Source organism: Hordeum vulgare, chromosome 1H (assembly GCF_904849725.1).
Source record: "Hordeum vulgare subsp. vulgare chromosome 1H, MorexV3_pseudomolecules_assembly, whole genome shotgun sequence".
Classification (NCBI taxonomy): Eukaryota; Viridiplantae; Streptophyta; class Magnoliopsida; order Poales; family Poaceae; genus Hordeum; species Hordeum vulgare.
Window position 1 is genome coordinate 468,296,629 of NC_058518.1, and position 19,794 is coordinate 468,316,422.

The 19,794-nt window shown below is 46.9% G+C and overlaps 1 protein-coding gene across 3 annotated transcripts; it reads left to right on the plus strand.

The window, feature by feature from the left end:
- The first annotated feature begins 2,055 nt into the window (after positions 1 to 2,055).
- On the plus strand, positions 2,056 to 19,179 carry LOC123446041 (protein ROS1C-like). 3 transcript variants are annotated; one of them, XM_045122827.1, is made up of 21 exons: positions 2,056 to 2,309; positions 2,401 to 2,830; positions 2,954 to 3,175; positions 3,254 to 4,969; positions 5,946 to 6,036; positions 6,152 to 7,071; positions 7,151 to 7,530; positions 7,881 to 7,960; positions 8,275 to 8,359; positions 8,437 to 8,528; positions 8,611 to 8,679; positions 8,825 to 8,861; positions 8,949 to 9,031; positions 9,455 to 9,892; positions 10,023 to 10,059; positions 10,127 to 10,190; positions 10,283 to 10,422; positions 10,990 to 11,055; positions 11,177 to 11,291; positions 11,366 to 11,404; positions 18,705 to 19,179. In XM_045122827.1, exons 2-21 carry the CDS (start codon positions 2,419 to 2,421, stop codon positions 18,860 to 18,862), a joined length of 5,244 nt encoding a protein of 1,747 aa, XP_044978762.1. In that variant the 5' UTR covers positions 2,056 to 2,309; positions 2,401 to 2,418; the 3' UTR covers positions 18,863 to 19,179. The 3 variants fall into 3 exon arrangements, with proteins under 3 accessions (XP_044978762.1, XP_044978763.1, XP_044978764.1); XM_045122828.1 differs by having other exon boundaries at positions 2,056 to 2,299; XM_045122829.1 differs by having other exon boundaries at positions 2,056 to 2,261.
- Positions 19,180 to 19,794: the final 615 nt, after the last annotated feature.

Sequence of the window (19,794 nt, forward strand, 5' to 3'; positions counted from 1 at the left end):
ATATATGTGAGATGTTAGATTCAATAATTTGATGGTAGAAATCATAGCGTTAAACGCACTTAGCAGTTAGCAGTGAATACCGTGACAATTCATATCATTAGGATTGGTGTTGTTTAAGTGCTAGCTTGGACTGGATTTCTGCAACAAGTGTTTTATGTTAGTAGAGCTAGAGAATTAGTCATCGGTTCCAAAATCCTAATCAAATAAAAGCACTTCTGAATACTACAAGCTAGTGATATCTATTTTGTGTAACATAAACCACACATTTATTTCTAAATAGCTACAACCCACTACCTAATTTTTCTAGCCATGCAACCATGACACATAAGCAAGTATGCATGCAAGACATAAATAGCATCTTTTACATTACTCTATGCATGCAATGGTGTCACATCATCAATTCATGCATATGAGTAGTTTTTAAACTAGACTTATTCCTCCATATTTTGTTAGAAATTACATTGTAACTATAATTTTCACCTTTTTTATAAGCTTTGTATTTTATTGTTTTTAAGCTTACGTTTGCTTTCCATTAGTTTTAGATTTTTTATAACAACTATTTATCCATTTTTTAGCAATGTTCCCGCAGCAATGCGTGGGGCATCATCTTGTTAGACAAGATTACAATGCACAAAGAAGAGCAGACGTGGCCCTCCAAAAAAACATAGCCTCCACACACTCTTAGTTTGCATCGTTGCCCTTTCCTCTCCCCTGTCATCCTCGCCAACATCAAGGGAAGGGGGGAGGGGTGCTACGGATCTGGTGGTAGTACTACTTTGGAATTATTCCATGTACCAGGAGTTGCCAAGTCTTCGACGCTTCGATCATTGTTGCAGTGGTGGTGGGGTTCCATGTGTGGTTGGGATGGCGAGGGGACAACGACGTCCTAGAGTTAGAATAATGTCCTCTCACCTTACCGTTGCTCCGATGATGCCTTTAGCATTAGGGGAGTGTGCTTTTGGCGGGTCCGTTTGGGTTTGATTGACTTTAACCTTCGATGAATCCGTTTGGATCTGGTTAATGTTGGTCTTCGACATATCCATCTAGATTTGGCCGACACTCATAGTCATTGGTGTGTTTGCAGGTACGACCATTTCAATTTATATTTTTCTTCAGTGGTGACAATTGTTGCTCTGGTCGTTGGCTCTTTGGATCTTAACACGATGGTCGCGAGATTGTCAACTACAATAAGGTTTACCCGAGTCTGGTGAGGGGTGATTAGACGGTGCATCTTTGACCCGGTCTAGTATTTGTACTGGTCGCTAATGTGATCCTTGGACATGGTTGTAACTGTTTTTTACTTCAGTGAATTTGTATACAACCACTGTTGCAGCTAATCAATATATCAGAAGTTTTTATTGCAATAGAAACATAAAGTACACATTAAACAAATTGTTGGCCAAATCATGAATTTAGAATGTCAAACTACAACTTATATTTTAGTTCCAAGGTATATTTAAAAATGCATAATGTATTTATAAAAAACTATGCATGATATCTATTTATTTGACAAACCAATGATAAAAATACATACATACTTTATAAACTCGATTCGAGAAAGTGTATATTTGGTTGGATTTTTTGAACAAAGGACTTCTTGTCCACCCATATGCACAAAACCCTACTTATTTGCAAAATTAAGGATATTTTATAAACCCGAATGGAGGAAGAATATAATATTTAATTGGACTTTTTAGACATCAAATTTCCCACTCACTTTGTCCTTGGGCAAATGATTTTTTTGCTACATTATTAAGGATGAAAACATATGCACATTTTATAAAGCCACACGATGAGAATATATATTTGATTGTACTTCTCACACAAAGGACTTTTTAATCGTGTTGATCTTAAACAAATGACCCATTCATCCCATGTCGGCGCACAATCGATTCGTCTATAAACAGAGGATTCCTTCTTCATCACGCGGCGGCTAGGTTTGACCGAAGTTTTTGTCCGCGTGTTTGTCGTGATTTGATATGATCGATCCTGTCGCCCGTGCGCGGGAGGAGTCCACTCAAAATGATAGTGTCAGTTCCGGTTCTTGGGCTAGCGGTTAAGTAAAGAGATCGTAACAGAGCCATCCTTCCCCTTTTTCCTCTCATCGCCGCCCCTCTCGTTCGTCGACAAGCTCGCCGCATTTGCTCCGCCGCTCCGCTCTCTCTCCCCACTCCCCTCCCACAGCTCTGCCACTCCTGCTTCCTTCTCTCGCGCCGTTCTCTCCCTCGGCCGGATAAATCTCTTGTTCGGCAGATTGGACGGCACGGTGCCACCCCCCAAATCCGCTCTGTTTCCAGGGGTTTGTGGAGGTTTTTCAGCCCCTTGCCCCATTTCTTCCTTTGCCTTCTTGGTGCTATTTGTTCCCTTTTCTCCGATTTGATCTTCTACTTCTCTGCGCAGGTTGTGGAAGAAGCACGGATGGAGCCCTCGGGGCTCAACCCGCCGGCGAATCCTGCCATGAACCAAGAGAATTGGACCCCGGGCATGTGGGTGGAGAGTGGCGCTCCAAGCCTTCCCGGAAACCTGCCCCTTTTCCCGCAGGGCGACGGGGCGCCCGCCATGGGCTGGCCAAATCTTGCTGCTTCAGCCGTAGCACCCGGGATCAGCCATACCACGGCGATGTTGAATGCTATGCGCGGGGGTTCCACTCCGACGAGCGGCCCTGCGGCACAAGATGCTGGGTCCTCCGTCCGGCCACCCAATAACCTGCCTGCAGGGTGCACGCAGGTGCCGATAAGTATCTTGGTGTTTCATAGGAGGACATCCAGGCCCCTGCCGCCGGCACCTCATACCTCCACTCCAGTTCCTGCCCTGCCCGGTGTCGCACATGGTGAGCATTTCCTCTTCATGGCAACATGACACCTTCCGAGGTTTTGTGTTAGCTTCCTCGACGCTTTGTGTTGAATACGAAGACTTGACTGCATTTCTTTTTCTGTCTGTATTCCCTGTACAGATTCTGAAGATGATGCTTCTATTCAGTTTGCTCGAAGAGATTTCTTGTCACTTGGAAGGGAGTCAGATGTTGCTGCCATAGATCCTTCAACATTAGCAGTTCCAGTTAATTGCAGTTCTGAACATCCACCAATACATCTTCAGGCAAATGGTTTAGATGCAGAAGCACCCAGAAATGGAATTCAGCCAGATGATAGACAACAATCATCATCATCATCAGCAGGTATCTTTGATAGCCACTGTAAGTTACAATAAGCCATTCCTGCGAATACTGATGAATTGGCTTCCCTGCTTGCTGAAGGTGTAATTGATCAGAACATGCAAACGGGTCAGCAGACACGAGAAAAGCTCAAGACACAAAGTCAACTGAATGATCACACAGTTTTGTCAGCAGCAGCTGCATTCAAGGAAAGCACAGTAACACAGATAGAGGTTCAGATTTCAAGTCCTGAAAAATTTGGGACATTCCAAAATGAGGAGGCCCCTGCAAGAAAAGTGAAGCCTCGGAGGAAGAAACACAGGGCGAAGGTAATACGTGAAGACAAGAAAATCAAGAAGCAAAAGCCTGCTGTTACAACTCCAGAAGGAAAATCTAATCAGAAAGCCAAAAGAAGTTATGTCCGGAAGAAAAGAAATCTCAGCTCTATGGAAAATTGCTCGGGACCTGTTAGCAACCAATCAGGGGAAGCAGAAAATGCTGCTGGAAGCAGAGCTGCATCAGTCCGAAGAAGGTTGGAGCTCGAATTTGGTGAACATGGAGTGTTGGGAGACCGATCATCAGCTGCCAACCCAAGTCACCACATTGAGGAGAAACACATTCATGCTAAAAGTTCTTTCTGTTCAACTGCCACTGTATCAACCGTGCAGGGTGCACATGGACTGCATGTGGACATAGAAAATTCACCAGGAGGGTTAGCTTTTGGCATGAGTCGCAAGATGAACAAACTATTAGATGAGTACATACATTTGCCAGAGATGGCAACAAACTGTACACAAGAAGTTCTACCTGTTGCTTCTGGATGTTTTAGCAGGGAGCCAAGAAGAAAACAAGACAGTGTAGGAAGCACTCATGGTCTTGATGCCACAAGGATTGGGGTTACCATAACGGAAGGTAACAACAAGGAGTCTAACAGAGCTGGTTTTGCTATGCATCACTCAGCTACGTCTGTACCTGAAACAGCATCCGCAGAAAGTCAGATGACTAAGGTGTCGAGACTGCAGAAAAGGAAACATCAACAGTGTAGAGAGAGCGAGTCCTCCCTAGCCGGCTCACGGCAGTCGATCATCTTAAGTACTGCTGCTCAGATGCTAGCATTTTGTCAAGCTGGTGGGATAAAAAAGAAGCGAACGGTCCGAGTCCGCAGGACTTCGTATATTCCTATAATGAATTTTGAGATGAATAGTGCACAAGTATTGCCACGATTATCTCAGTCATGCCTGGAGGCCCTGAATGGAAGTCCTGGTTTTAAATTTTATACCAAGAAACGTTCACGAAGGGTACGCCGTCATTACTGCAGATCAGAGGGAACTTTTCAGTCCCCAAATAATGGTAAAATCTACCAGGATATTTATTGTGAGGCAACAGAAAAAGGCTCACAAAACTCACAATACACATCAACTCCATATATGGATTTCCTTCGAAGAGTTGCATCAGGGCTGAAATATCTTGATTTGAACACCGAGCCTGTGCATATAAATGAGATGTATCCATCTCTGACCACATCTGCTATTGTCCCTTTTGGACAAGCAGGTAGTCTATCAAATTCTCTTGTACCATTTGGTAGTCAGATGATCTTTGCATATGAGAGGCCATTGGATTTAGTCAAGAAGCAACGCCCTCGAGCTAAAGTTGACTTGGATTTTGAGACAACAAGAGTTTGGAACCTCTTGATGGGGAAAGCAACTGATGAGCCTGTAGATGTGAATGATGTTGAGAAAGAGAGATGGTGGCAACGAGAAAGAGAAGTTTTTCAAGGCCGTGCTAATTCATTTGTAGCACGCATGCGACTAGTTCAAGGTACTTTTTTGGAGGTGTAAATTCATTAATTTTAGGAGGTGATATTACTTTTTTGGGTCTAGTTCTGTCTCTTGGTGGTCGCAAAAATCTTCAATTCATTAAGGCTGATATGCTGAATTCAATTTTCCTTGAACATTCTTGTTACCCCTTTCTACCGCCTGACACTGGCAAAATTGACAAATTTGACCTGCGGATGAAAGTATTTCACAAACTGAACCGCGTTTGAAAAAAATTCACGCAGCTGACCCTTTTGTGTGGCGCCCGACAACCAGATGCCACACTACACTGTGTGGCGCATTTGCCTTAGGCGCCACACAGTGTAGTGTGGCGCCTATGCCTTAGGCGCCACACAACGGAGTATCGGGCGCCACACAGTGTAGTGTGGCGCCTAAGACAAAGGCGCCACAAAAAAAGGGTCAGACGGATGAATTTTTTTCGCGGACGGTTCATTTTGTGAATTAGTTTCGTTCTTGGGTCAAAATTTTCCATTTTGCCCCTGATACCTATCTCAAGGGTTTGCCAACGAAAGAGAATTGGTCGATATAGTTGTTGAAATATGCACATTAACCATTATCAGACATGCTAGTTTGAAAAACCTTTAATGCTGAAGTAACCCCTCTGCTCAGTGTGGTGGATGATGTTGTTATAAAGAACTTTTGACATCATCTGTAGCAAATGATTAATAGTTCTCTACTGTAGCAACTTATAATAGGTTATGTTCACCGTTTGCAATTTGAGAAGCTGATGTTTTGCTTCCAAACCTGGATTTTGGCTTTCATGAATGGTAAATGTGAAAACATTCATGTTCCATTAACACCGGTGGAAGAATATGATAGTAACCTTTAGACTCGTGTATGATTTCTGAATACGACAAATTGCAGTATATATGAAAAATAGTTCTGAAAATATTAAATTTAAATTTCCACTAACCGATGGTTGAAATTTTATAGCTTATGTTGACTTGCATGTTTATCAGGCGACAGGCACTTCTCTCCATGGAAAGGATCAGTAGTTGACTCCGTAGTAGGGGTTTTCCTCACTCAGAATGTATCTGACCATCTTTCAAGGTATGATAAGTCACAGTTAATACTCTGATACTCTCCGTTCTTTAAAATAAATGATGAATTACTCTTGTTTACCAAGTCTGGTTATGATTGCTTTTTTTCTCTCTTCAAAATACAGCTCTGCCTATATGGCCCTTGTTGCAAGTTTTCCTCCAGGGCCAGTTAATAGCAATTGTAAGGATGATATTATCAGTCAAGACTATGAAGAAATAATTAGCACGAGTGTAGTAGGTGGGATAAACATGTCTGACTGTTTTGACAATGGTGCAAGACCAGATTTACGAGAGAACTTTGAGGAGCTGTCAACAACCAATGAGAAGATACCTGTAGAAACAAAGGATTGTGCTAGTGCTTATGAGTTGATTAAAGGTGAAAATTATTCCTTCTTCTCCAAAGAACCAAATGAAGATTTTTGCAAGCACCAAGAGACAGAACCAAATGAAGATTTTTGCAACCCCAAAGCACAGCAATTTCCAGATTTCTCCATAGAATTAATAACATCAGAAAGAAGCTCACGAGCGATACAGTTCCAGAAGGACATGTCATCTTCTCAAAGTGTTATAATTTCGGAAGTTCTTCAATCCCGATTATTTTCGAGTTCTGGTAAAAAATATTCACCTAAAAATTCTGTTGGCAGCATCGATGGTGCAGCTTCTCAGCAGCTGGGAAGCAACTTCGATGGTGAAAATTCATTGGCAGGAAATGATGCCTCAACCAAGGAACTTGAATGCCAAAGAATCAAAACAACAGCAGTAAATGATGATGGTGCAAGTCAGCATGGAATTCCCTCTACTTCCATGATGAATTATCCATTTATCTCAGTTGATCATCAACAACTAGGTGTGACAAATGAATCATATGTTTTGCCTACATCTCCTAATAGTTCCTCAGGTTCTGCACCATCGCACTTAAAAAATGGCAAAAATGAGAAGAAACTTCCTCTTTCTGGGCCATTTGATAATCATACAGCACAAACAAATTATAGTGAGACTGTTATCTCAACAGTAAATGCTCCAAAAACAAGCACAGATCTTCCAGGTTAGCAAGCATCTCTTCCATCATTTTCATTGACATGCAGTTTTTTTAGTTTCTTAACAAAAGGTTGATGCCCATGCAGTTAATCGGACTAGTTTTGAAGCACCAGATTTCCACGAGCATGAATCACTCTCTGTTACTGGTGGAACGATAGCAGAAACAGCAAACAGGGTGGATGAATCTACTGTCAAATCTGGTTTTCCTTCATATAATGAAGGACCAGATAAAGCAGAAGAAGCAGCAAGACCAAAGAAAACAAGAACCACAAGAACAAAAAATGCTGAAAACTTCGACTGGGATAAATTTCGAAGACAAGCTTGTGCTGATGGCCACATGAAAGAAAGAAAGTCTGAAAGAAGAGACTCTGTTGATTGGGAAGCAGTACGGTGTGCAGATGTACACAGAATTTCTCAGGCCATACGGGAACGAGGAATGAATAATGTTTTGGCAGACCGAATCCAGGTACAAACTGGAGAGTGGGATTTAATAAGTTCTGTTTGCACTACTTGATTTGTTGAAAGTTACGCCTGTTCTTTTTCTGAGAAGGCCACAGTAACCTTCCAGTTTAATACTCCCTCTGTCCCAAAATAAGTGTCGCAAACTTTGTACTAAATTAGTACAAATTTTGTACTAGATCAACGACACTTATTTTGGGATGGAGGGAGCAATAAGTAGTAACTAGGAGCCAATGATTTAGTAGTTCTGTATTGCACTGTTTGATGTTTTGTTGAAATAGCAGCGCAGGACTAAATTCTTCTGTAGCACTGAGATATCTAATGGCCCCAGTTATGCTCACTAATTGCTGTTTCCAGAAATTCCTGAATCGCTTGGTCAGAGATCATGGAAGCATTGATCTTGAATGGTTACGAGATATCCCCCCTGAGTCAGCAAAGTAAGATGCTATATCTCTTTACCTTCTGCTGATGACATTTTCTAGTGCTTGAAATAAGAAATTATGTATAACTTGGTGTGAACAAATGAGATGGAGCAAGATGTACAACAAGTTGGATGTTGCATTTGATATCTAAAAACTGAGCACTATGTGCGAAACTGCTAATGTAGAAGTTGCGTGAATGGGACAAAAGGTTGTAAGATGTAATGCAGTTGACTAAAGCAGTGAAGGATTTGTTTAATTTCAGGAAAGCAAGCCCCATGCAGTATGAGAAGTTTTTCTAAGTATTAAAAACGATTTGGTGTACTTTTCAGGGATTACTTACTTAGCATACGTGGACTGGGGCTCAAAAGTGTTGAATGTGTTCGTCTACTTACGTTACATCATCTCGCCTTCCCTGTAAGTTGCTATTGGAGTAGTTTTAGTTCATCTGCAATCAATTTCATATTTACCCAACAATGCTTTGGCCATTCAAGGTTGACACCAATGTTGGCCGCATATGTGTAAGACTGGGATGGGTACCTATTCAACCCCTTCCTGAATCTCTGCAGTTACATCTCCTCGAGCTGTAAGCGTCCTCCATTGTCTAAACATTTATTTCATCTTGTGTCTTTAGTTATAATTTGCTTATATCTATTTTCTCGTCAAAGATATCCTGTCTTGGCGACTATACAAAAGTACCTTTGGCCTCGTCTGTGTAAACTTGATCAGAAAACACTGTGAGTATAGCAGTATCAGCTTAAATTTCTGCACTTGTTTTTTTACTGGCAAATGATATGTTATTCTTCACATGTAACTTGCAATCTCTGTAAATCATGTACAAATAATAACTAAAGTAGTTAACAGATTTAACAATTTTCACAGGTACGAGCTACATTACCATATGATTACTTTTGGGAAGGTAATGTATTAGGATCTACACTTGTTCTCTTTAGGAACTACTAGATAAATATTTCCTAAAAAGTTAATTTTTCCACAATCAATGCAGGTGTTCTGTACCAAAAGCAAGCCAAATTGCAATGCTTGTCCAATGAGAAGTGAATGTAGGCATTTCGCAAGTGCCTTCGCAAGGTATTATCACATTTTTTACTCTTTATGAAATAGTAACTTATATTCAATGAGCAGAAAAAAAGAATGTTAAGGAGCAATCAGCAGACTTGAAAAGTATTGGCACCGATTGGACTTCATAATTGATCTCGCATCAATTGGCCTTCTGTTGGTTAAGATTTGCGAACACATATTAGTTCCACTCAGAATATAACCTGCTGCTAATTAGGTCGTTCTGTTAGTTTCGATACATGCATTATTTTTCTTATCTTTTGTGCAACAAAAACTTACAAGTTATGAGAAAGAATGGATTTGAATGCAATTTTGAATGTGGCGCTTATCTTGGATTCTTGGACTTAACTGGGAGCTCTTACTTCTGTGAACTTATTGATTTGTGAATTTATTGTCCTTCTGAATCTTCTGTTTTCCTGATTCCTTTTAATGAAGTGCACGGCTTGCACTTCCTGCACCTCAGGAGAAAAGCTTGGTGAGGTCGAGCAATCAGTTCACTTCCCAGAGTGGTGGCATGCCCACTCCGAACTTAACTGTGCTTCCTCAGCTTGAGGAAAGTAACCAGGGAAAGGATTTTCGCACTAACAACTCAGAGCCAATTATTGAGGAGCCAGCAAGTCCAGCACAGGAAGAATGTCCAGAAACTTCGGAAGATGATATTGAAGATTATGATCCAGATACTGGTGAAATCCCACTAATCAAGCTTAACTTCGAAGCTTTTGCTCAGAACTTGGAAAATTGCATTAAAGAAAGCAATATGGATCTCCAGTCTGATGATATCGCGAAAGCACTTGTTGCTATTAGCACTGAAACACCTTCAATTCCTGTCCCTAAACTAAAGAACGTGCGCAGGCTTCGGACGGAACACTATGTGTAAGCAGTGAACTGATTTTGCTTTGGCTCAATCTTATACAGCTATCGTTTTGCCATGTAAATAATGTTATTTATCTAGAAAATGGCCAGTTCTTTAATTTTCATTACTGAAGTAAGATTTTGCCTGCAGTTACGAAATTCCAGATTCACATTCCCTTGTGCAACAGGTTAGATACTGCCACCTTCATTTAAGCATTTCAAAACATTGTTCCTGATCCAAAAAATGATTTACAGCTAGGACTTGATCAACGGGTAACTGGCGACCCAAGCCCTTACCTATTGACCATTTGGATGCAAGGCAAGTTTATTTTATTTGAGAATGCATGACTGCACATGTAATTTGACTGCACTTGTAAGTTGATCTTCAGTGGATATTGTGGCTCAATGCAGATGACATAAATGCAATGATCAAGGCCCCCAAACCATGTTCTGACTTTCCAATGGAAGGTGGATTTTGTGATAATGAGAAGTGTCAGTATTGTGTGCTTGAGCGGGAAAACCAATCTAGATATGTCAGAGCCACCATTCTGGTAAAGCAATAAATTACCTGGCAATCTTGAATACTGATTAGAGTAGAGATGTTAGTTTATGTGGCGTGAGCAAAGCCATCCTAGAAGTAGAAGGCTACATCGAAATTCCTGAATTACATAATTTATAATCTTTGCTCAAAAGAAGAACATCTGTGTATGTTTTGACCTTCTGGGTCAATCCAGGCGTACTAAAAATATATTGGTGAGCTACATTTTAAGCTGACATTTTAAGAAATATATGAATACCTCATTGCTGGTTGATCAAATGCTCTTCTGTTCTTTATGTAACTTAATAATCTATAGTACTGGCCCTGAAAAAGGGTTGCATAAATGTGAGTTTCTTAGCCCTTCCATCTATGCAAAAGAATATTACTCCCTCTCTACCTAAATACTTGTTGGGGAGAACTAATGCAAGTTCCCCCAGCTACAAGTATTGTGGTACAGAGGAAGTATTAGTGAGCTACTAAATACTAAAGGTTTAGTAATAATATTAATAATTCATTGTTATCTGCAAAATTGCATTTGCTTCTCCAGTCTACTAATGACGAGTTACTGGAACATTAACAGATTCCGTGTCGAACAGCTATGAAGGGTAGTTTCCCACTGAACGGCACTTATTTTCAAGTTAATGAGGTATGCCATGGACCCACATATTTCTTGTTTCTCGTGAATAGGGTAGAGATAAGCTGCGAGCCATGGGCCTCCCCTCTCTACAGAGTTGATTTTCAATGTTTTTGTCAATTTGTTGGTGCAGGTATTTGCAGACCACAAATCTAGCCATGACCCCATATACGTTGTAAGGGAGCAGTTATGGATGTTGGAAAGACGTATGGTCTACTTTGGAACTTCGGTACCCTCCATATTCAAAGGTTGTGACCAACATACATCACCAATCCAGACAAATTATCTGTAATTACCAACAGCTCTTATTTTCCTTCTGCAGGTCTAACAACTGAAGAAATACAGCAATGCTTCTGGAAAGGTAAGAACAATACATTTCAGATAGGTTGCCAATGCATTGTAACATGGGGGAACATCTTGCTGCCTCTTGTTGAAGATCAATTTGCAAAATGCAGATCACATGATATAACCATTATTCTATGAGTAAGAGTATACATTAATGGTTGAACATGTTAGGAAGTATTAGTATTAGTCTAGGAGTCCTTATTAGTCTATGTTTACTTTCCTTGCACCTCAAGTCATGTGTAATGTATATATGCCTCTTGGGCCTTCAATAAAGATAAGTTGCTTTCCTAACATGGTATTAGAGCCTAGGTTTAGGTCTCCAGACGCCGCAACTCGTCCTCACGATCCAATTTTTTTTTCCCGTTCCCGTCGCTGGATCCCGTCTCAGCCCCCCGCTGGATCCCGTTCCCGTCGCTGGATCCCGTCTCAGCCCCCCGCTGGATCCCGTTCCCGCAGGAAAAAAAATTGGATTGTGAGGACGAGTTGCGGCGTCCGGAGACCTAAACCTAGGCTCTGATACCATGTGAGGAAAGCAACTTATGTTTATTGAAGGCCCAAGGGGCATATATATATTACACAAGACTTGAGGTACAAGGAAAGTAAACATAGACTAATAAGGACTCCTAGACTAATACTAATAGACTAATGAGGACTCCTAGACTAATACTAATACTTCCTAACAGAACACACATGCCCCATGTACCCACTATGCTGGGAACTGCTAGATCATCAGTATGAAGCACAGCACTGAACTAACTAAAGTGGAATTTATCTTCAAAATGCACCAACTGTGGAGCAAACCAATTCCCGGGCTCCAAGTTAAAAATAGGGGAAACCTTCTTAGATTAAAAAGGTGGAAGCCCCTTGTTCTCTCGAAACAACTGAGCAGAGCCTCTTGTTCTCTCCAAACAACGGAGCCAGCCACAATGCTTCCGTCCATGGCTAGAGTTCCTCCGGCGCCGGCGAGCCACCCAGGGAGGACTAGGGGCCTGTCAAAGTGTTTTTCCCCAGCAGTAACCTGTCTCTACCAATCCAACCTAAGCGTTTTTTCCCTACCAATCCAATCTTAGTAAAAGGAAAATCATACTCTGTAACTAGACAAATCTAAGACAAGTACTGCGGATCGGAGGGAGTAGATCTTGTTTTCCTAACTAAGTGATAAACTTCCTAATGAAGAGATTGTGGGGATCCTCTCCGAACTTGGTGCTCGGTGGGCCATGTACTATGCATACATAACAATATTGTGCACAGTTTCAGTAGGATTTCAGCACCATTTCTGCTTAATTCCAACAAAATTTTGCACACCACAAACATCTTTAAACAAGTAAGAAATTTTAGCAACAATTCTGCATAATTCGAGCAGCAATATCTGAACATCATGTAAGTACGCACTATAAATTAGTCTGGTTCCTCATAGTTAGCTGTGTCCTTTCCTTTTTGTTGCCAAATCATCCATATGAAAACAAATCGTAATGTATATGTTATGACCAGAGGCCCAATTATCTTAATAATATTAGGGGCTTAGCCCAAGTTATCTTAGTTATCTTAGAGTCCAAGTTATCTTAGTTATCTTAGAGTTCAAGTTATCAAGATTATATAAACTGATGTAAACAACTCTTCTGGAATTAAGCAATAAGACAATTCTATTGCCCGCCTCCTCCCTGCGCCGAGACAGCGCCGTCGCGCCGGACGCGGCGCCCTCGTCTCCTCCAACCTCCCTCCTATCCTTATAACCTAAGGCAGAGGGCCGGTAGAACCCTAGTTTCTATCAGTTTGGTATCACGAGGCTCTGGTTCGATCATGTCATCACCGCCGCCCACCTCCACCGTTGCGGCGTTGTCCCCCACCACCACTCCGATGATCACCACGTCCGGCGGCCCGCGCCTGCCCGCGCCGGCCCGCGTCGGCCTCTTCTGCCGCGCCGCCTCCTGCCGTCCTCACCTCGGAAGAGATGACCAACGCGATCCACGACCTGGCTACCGCCGTCCAGGGCATCTGGCTATTCCTGGCCGCGCCCTACGGACCGCAGCCGGCCGCGCCACCACCAGCCAGCGCGGCCCGTCCTGGCCGCCCTGGCAGCAGCCGCCGCTGGCGGCAACCGCCGCGCTGGCCTGGCCGATGTAGCCACCACTGCAGCTGCCTTTGCTACCCTCGGTGGGGCCACGACAGCCGACCCTACAGCCGCCGCCGCCGACTCCCACCACCACAGGGCCGGGCCCGACCGCCGTGCCGGGGGTGCCGCTCCACCAGCTTCGGTTTCCCCCCTCCCCGTCGCCGCTTCTAGACTGGGTGACCGAGTCGTCACAGCCGGTATACACGACGGCCTCGGCGCCGCCGCACACCCAGTACGAAGGGGCCTCCAGCTTTGCCGTTCCCGACGGGTACCCGACGCAGACCCCTCCACTGCTCTGCGCCGACGAGCCATACCACCAAGGCGGCCCTAACCACACGCCGCCGCGCTTCGCCAAACTGGACTTTGCCACCTACGACGGCACCGAGGACCCCCTGAACTGGCTCAACCAATGTGACCAGTTTTTTCGGGGCCAACGGACACTGGCGCCGGAATGCACTTGGCTCGCTTCATATCACCTCCGAGGCACCGCACAGACGTGGTACTACGCTCTGGAACAGGACGAGGGCGGCATGCCCCCTTGGGAGCGTTTCCGCGAGCTCTGCCTCCTGCGCTTCGGGCCCCCGATCCAAGGGAGCCGACTGGCGGAGCTCGGCCGCCTTCCCTTCACCTCCACGGTGCAGGACTTCGCCAACCGCTTCCAGGCCCTGGCGTGTCACGTGCCTGGCGTGTCGGCCCGCTGACGGGCCGAGCTCTTCGTCGGCGGTCTACCGGATCATATTCGTGTGGACGTGGAGCTTCGGGGACCGCAGGACATCCAGACCGCCATGTACTATGCCCGCGCATTCGAGCAGCGGGCGGTGGCTATGCAGTAGGCGTTCCCGGCCCAAGCACCTCGCCCACCCCCTCAGCCGGCTATGTCTGCACCCAGCCGGCCTGACCAGCCGGCGACAGGGACTCCCGCCACGACAGCACCTCGACCGTTCCGTCGGCTAACCCCCGCTGAACAACACGAGCGTCGTCGACAGGGGTTATGTTTCAACTGCGATGAGCCCTAAGTGCCAGGCCACGTCTGCCCGCGCCTCTTCTACCTGGAGGCAGACGACTATGTCGCGGAGGATACAGCTCCCTCCGTGCTTGCCGAGGCCATGGCCCCGGCGTCAGCCACCGCTCTCGTGCTCTCCCTCCATGCCCTTGCCGGCATACGAGCGGAAACAACGATGGTGTTGCCAGTGATGGTTAATGGGGAGCGCCTCTTAGCTCTCCTGGACACGGGCTCTACGCACAACTTCCTGCCCGCGTCTACTATGCGTCGCCTGGCCCTCCAGCCGACGGGCGGCGAGCAGCTCCGAGTTACCGTGGCTAACGGTGACCGTCTTCGCTGCCACGGAATTGCGCAGCGGGTTCCCATCCTCATCGGCGACGAGTCCTTTGCTATCACGTGCATCGGCATCGACTTGGGCGACTACGACTTCATCCTCGGCGTCGACTTCTTGCGGACGCTCGGACCCATCATTTGGGACTTCGACGCACTGACCATGACTTTCTGGCGTCAAGGGCGCATGGTGCAGTGGAAGGGCGAGGGTGACACTTCTCCAGTAGTTCCCTCTCAGCTGTCGACCGCCATAGCAGCCTCCGAGCCGCCCCTGCTGGCTCATCTCCTACAGCGGCATGGCGACCTTTTACTGGTGCTCCTTGTTCACAAGCCCGAGGGCGCCCGAGGGCTTGTGGCGTTTGTGCCTCGATTACCGTGCTCTCACTGCCACGACGATGAGGGTCAATTTCCTATACCGGTCATGGAGGAGCTCCGGGAAGAGCCGCAAGGGCCACGCTTATTCCCTACGCTCGACTTGCATTCTGGCTACCATCACGATCACTTCGAGTTTTTGGTGATGCCTTTCGGTCTCTCCAATGCGCCGGCGACATTCCAGGCCTTGATGCACGACGTACTTCGGACCAACTCAACCCTCCGAAGGCACCCTAGGAGCAGCTCAAGGAGTTCCGCCAACATTTTCTAGATGTCCAGCTCGAGGACGAGTTGTTTGCGCAGGCGGGGAGAAATGTTATGACTAGAGGCCCAGTTAGCCAAACTGGCCCAGTTATCTTAATAATATTAGGGGCTTAGCCCAAGTTATCTTAGTTATCTTAGAGTCCAAGTTATCTTAGTTATCTTAGAGTTCAAGTTATTGAGATTATATAAACCGATGTAAACAACACTTTTGGAATTAAGCAATAAGACAATTCTATTGCCCGACTCCTAGAGGAGCCGGAACCCTAACCCTAGCCACCGCCTCCTCCCTGCGTCGAGACAGCGCCGTCGCGCTGGACGCGGCGCCCTCGTCTCCTCCAACCTCCCTCCTATCCTTATAACCTAAGGCAGAGGGCCGGTAGAACCCTAGTTTCTACCAGTTCGCCGTCGTCGCCGCGTGGCCGACCCTGCGGTCACCGCGGGCGCTCCGCGGCTTGTTGGGCCTCGCCGGCTACTACCGGAAGTACATCCGGGACTTCGGCCTCATCGCCGCGCCACTAACGCGTCTCCTTCGACGCCTTCTCCTGGGACGAGGAGGCGACTACGACCTTCGAGGCTCTCCAGCGGGCGCTCACGACGGGACCCGTCCTCCAGATGCCGGACTTCGATATGCCGTTCGTGGTGGACTGCGACGCCTCTGGCATCGGCTTCGGCGCCATCCTCCACCAGGGCGAGGGACCGCTCGCCTTCTTCAGCCGCCCCTTCGCAGCTCGCCATCACAGGCTCACGGCCTACGAGCGCGAGCTTATTGGGCTGGTTCAGGCAGTGCGCCACTGGCGGCCTTATCTTTGGGGCCGGTCGTTCCGTGTGCGCACGGACCACTACAACCTCAAGTTCTTGCTAGACCAGCGCCTCTCCACCGTCCCGCAGCACCAGTGGATCAGCAAGCTCTTCGGCTTCGACTTCACCGCCGAGTACCGCCCCGGCCGTCTCAACACGGTCGCCGACGCCTTGTCCCGCCGCGACACTGAGGATGTCGCGGACGACGTCGCCACGGCTGGCACTATCATGTGCATCCGCTCCGGGCCATCTTTCGCCTTCATCGACGACATTCGTCGGGCAACTTCAACGGCCGTGGACGCGCAGGGCCTGCGCCAACGCCTTGACGCCGGCGAGCTGGTAGCGTCCTGGCGCCTGGACGAGGGGCTGCTCCTCCATGGCCGCCGCATCTTCGTGCCTGACCATGGCGACCTGCGCCACCAGGTCCTGACCTTAGAGCACTCTGCAGGGCATGAGGGCGTGCAAAAGACTCTCCATCGTCTCCGTGCTGATTTTTACATCCCCGGTGATGGCGCGCTGGTCCGCGACTGGGTGCGGTCGTGCGTGATGTGCCAGCGGAACAAGACGGAGACACTACAACCCGTGGGTCTACTGCAGCCGCTGGACGTACCCTCCTAGGTGTGGGCGGATATTTCCATGGACTTCATCGAGGGCCTTCCCAAGGTGGGCGGCAAGTCCGTCATCCTCACGGTGGTTGACCGCTTCTCCAAGTACGCGCACTTCATCGCCCTGGGTCATCCATATACAGCCGCCTCCGTGGCGCAGGCCTTCTTCGACGTCATCGTCCGCCTCCACGGTTTTCCTTCGTCCATCGTCAGCGATCGTGATCCCGTGTTCACGGGACATGTCTGGCGGGATCTCTTTCGACTGGCGGGCGTGAAGCTAAGCATGAGCACGGCGTTCTACCCTCAGACGGACGGCCAATCCGAGGTGGTCAACAAGGTCATCGCCATGTACCTGCGCTATGTTACTGGTGATCGTCCACGAGCTTGGGTGGACTGGTTGGCGTGGACGGAGTACTGCTACAACACCTCCTATCACTCCGCCCTGCGCACCACGCCTTTCGAGGTGGTCTACGGGCGCCCACCTCCGGCGATGCTCCCTTACGAGCTTGGGACGGCTTGGTCCGAGACGGCGGGCGACTTACTCCGCACCCGCGACGACATTCTGGCTGAGGCGCGCCAGCGTCTTCTCCAAGCACAGCAGCTGGCCCGGAAGTACTACGATGCTCATCATCGCGAGGCAGAGTTCGCGGTGGGCGATTGGGTATGGCTGCGCCTCCTCCACAGGACCACGCAGTCTCTGGACCCGCGCTCCAAGCGCAAATTGGGACCTCGCTACGCCGGTCCCTTTCGTGTGCTGGAGCGTGTCGGCACACTCGCATACCGCTTGGAGCTGCCAGCTGGTTCTCGCCTCCATGACGTCTTCCATGTCGACTTACTGAAGGCCTACCGCGGGGACCCTCCTGCAGCGACGCCGACCCTTCCTCCTACTTCGGATGGCCGCCTCCTTCCAGCTTCCGCGCAGGTGGCGAAGGTGCTGCAGGCGCAGCAGCGTCGCGGCGTCTGGCATGTCTTGGTACAGTGGACCGGCCTGCCAGAGGAGGAAGCGACTTGGGAGAAGCTCGACGATTTCCGCCAGCAGTTTCCAGATGTTCAGCTCGAGGACGAGCTGTTTGAGAAGGCGGGGAGAGATGTTATGACCGGTACAACGTACCAACGGAGGAGGTCCAATGGGCAGGGTTAGTTACGGGCTTAGCCCAAGTTATCTTAGCTATCTTAGAGTCCAAGTTATATTAGAGTCCAAGTTATATTAAAGTCCACGTTATCTAGGGTTTAGTGGAGGCTGTCCTCCCATATAAACACATGTACCCCTTCGATATTAAACAGACAATAAACAATATTCTGTTGTCGTCTCCCTCAGGAGACGGGAGCCCAAACCCTAGCCGCCTCTCTCTCTCTCGCCAGCGACGGCGCCCAACCGCCGGCGCCGGCGTCCCCAGCCTCGCCGGCCGCACTTCCACCCCTACAACCTACGTCCGAGACCTGGTAGAACCCTAGCCTCTACCAGTATAAGTTCAAGTAGTATATATAAAAAAAGGCGCAGCAATACTCTACTTATCCTCTTGGTTGGTTATCAACCTCGACCAAAGAGAACTCTGATAATTGACTGAAACTCCCTCCATTCTGTAGTATAGCTCAAGCTTCTAAAATGTCATATGGTTGTTCACAAGCAACTTCCTGTCAATAGGATTCCAGTACATGTACCTTCCTGATGGATATTACTATGGCTCCAAAGGAGTTTTTGCATTTTCCTTTTTTTATATGGACCTGACCATTCTTGCATTTACGAAGGATTGCGTCTGTTGCTTCTTAACTTATCTTTCTCCATAATTTATCTGGAGTTGCCCTGACAGAAGAGTGTGGTGCGATACAGGATTTGTCTGTGTGCGGGGATTCGAGAGGGAAACCGGGTCACCAAGGCCACTATGCCAACATCTGCACGTCGCAGCAAGCAAAGTGCCGAGATCACGCAACGCAGCAGCAGCTGCCGCTGGGCAGAACACGGATTCATCAAAGGCCTCAGCCTCATAAGCATCATCACACTGCGCATGGGTCCTATTAGTTCCTGCCGGACTACATCCATTCTTGTAGGAAATAAACCATTGGGCGAGAGAATTATCATCCTGGTCTGAGTGTAGACTGTTGCTGCAACTTTTTTTAAAATCCCTGTGAGCACTATTGTACCTTGATTTACTTTCCAATCAGTGTATCCGCTTGCGAAGGGGCGTTGGTTATGTACCAGCCTCTTGCTGCGCCTGTATATATATACCATGGTTCCTGTGAAAAACTTGTCTTGCCAGACGACCTTACTTATATACCATGGTTCATGTAATACCATTATTCCGTAATAACTGGCAGTCTTGTGGAGGTTTATAGTGTGTCCTATAATCCGGAACTCTGGTGGAAAAAAAGGTTTGCCAAGTTCTCTGAGTTAAGAAAGGTCAGCTTTGAGATTAGTCTCACTGGCAAAGCTAATAATCAGCACCTGTCATGCATGGTCGTTCTTGGATTGAGTCGTTGAAGAAGCCAATTGAATGCCTGAATGGACAAATATGTTTGTCAAGTTCTCTGAGTTGAGAAGGATCAGTTTCGAGATTAGTCTCACTGGCAAATAATCGAGACTCGTCATGCAGGGTCATTCTTTGGTTAGGAGGTGATGAAGACTGAAGAAGGAAAGCCAATTGAAACAAGGGAGCATCAGTTTGATACAGTATCCCGCAAGACCGACGGGCGGTTACAAATACTCGTTGAAATCCTCTTACATGGAGATCTACATGGGCGGACGGTTGCTTGTTACTCCCTTCGTCCGAATTACTCCACACGTTTCTAAATATAAGACCTTTTTAAAGATTACACTATGGACTACATACGGATGTATATAGACTTTTTTAGAATGTAGATTCACCCATTTTGCTTTGTATGTAGCAGGGTTTTAAATTGCCGGTTATTATTAGCTATAGCTG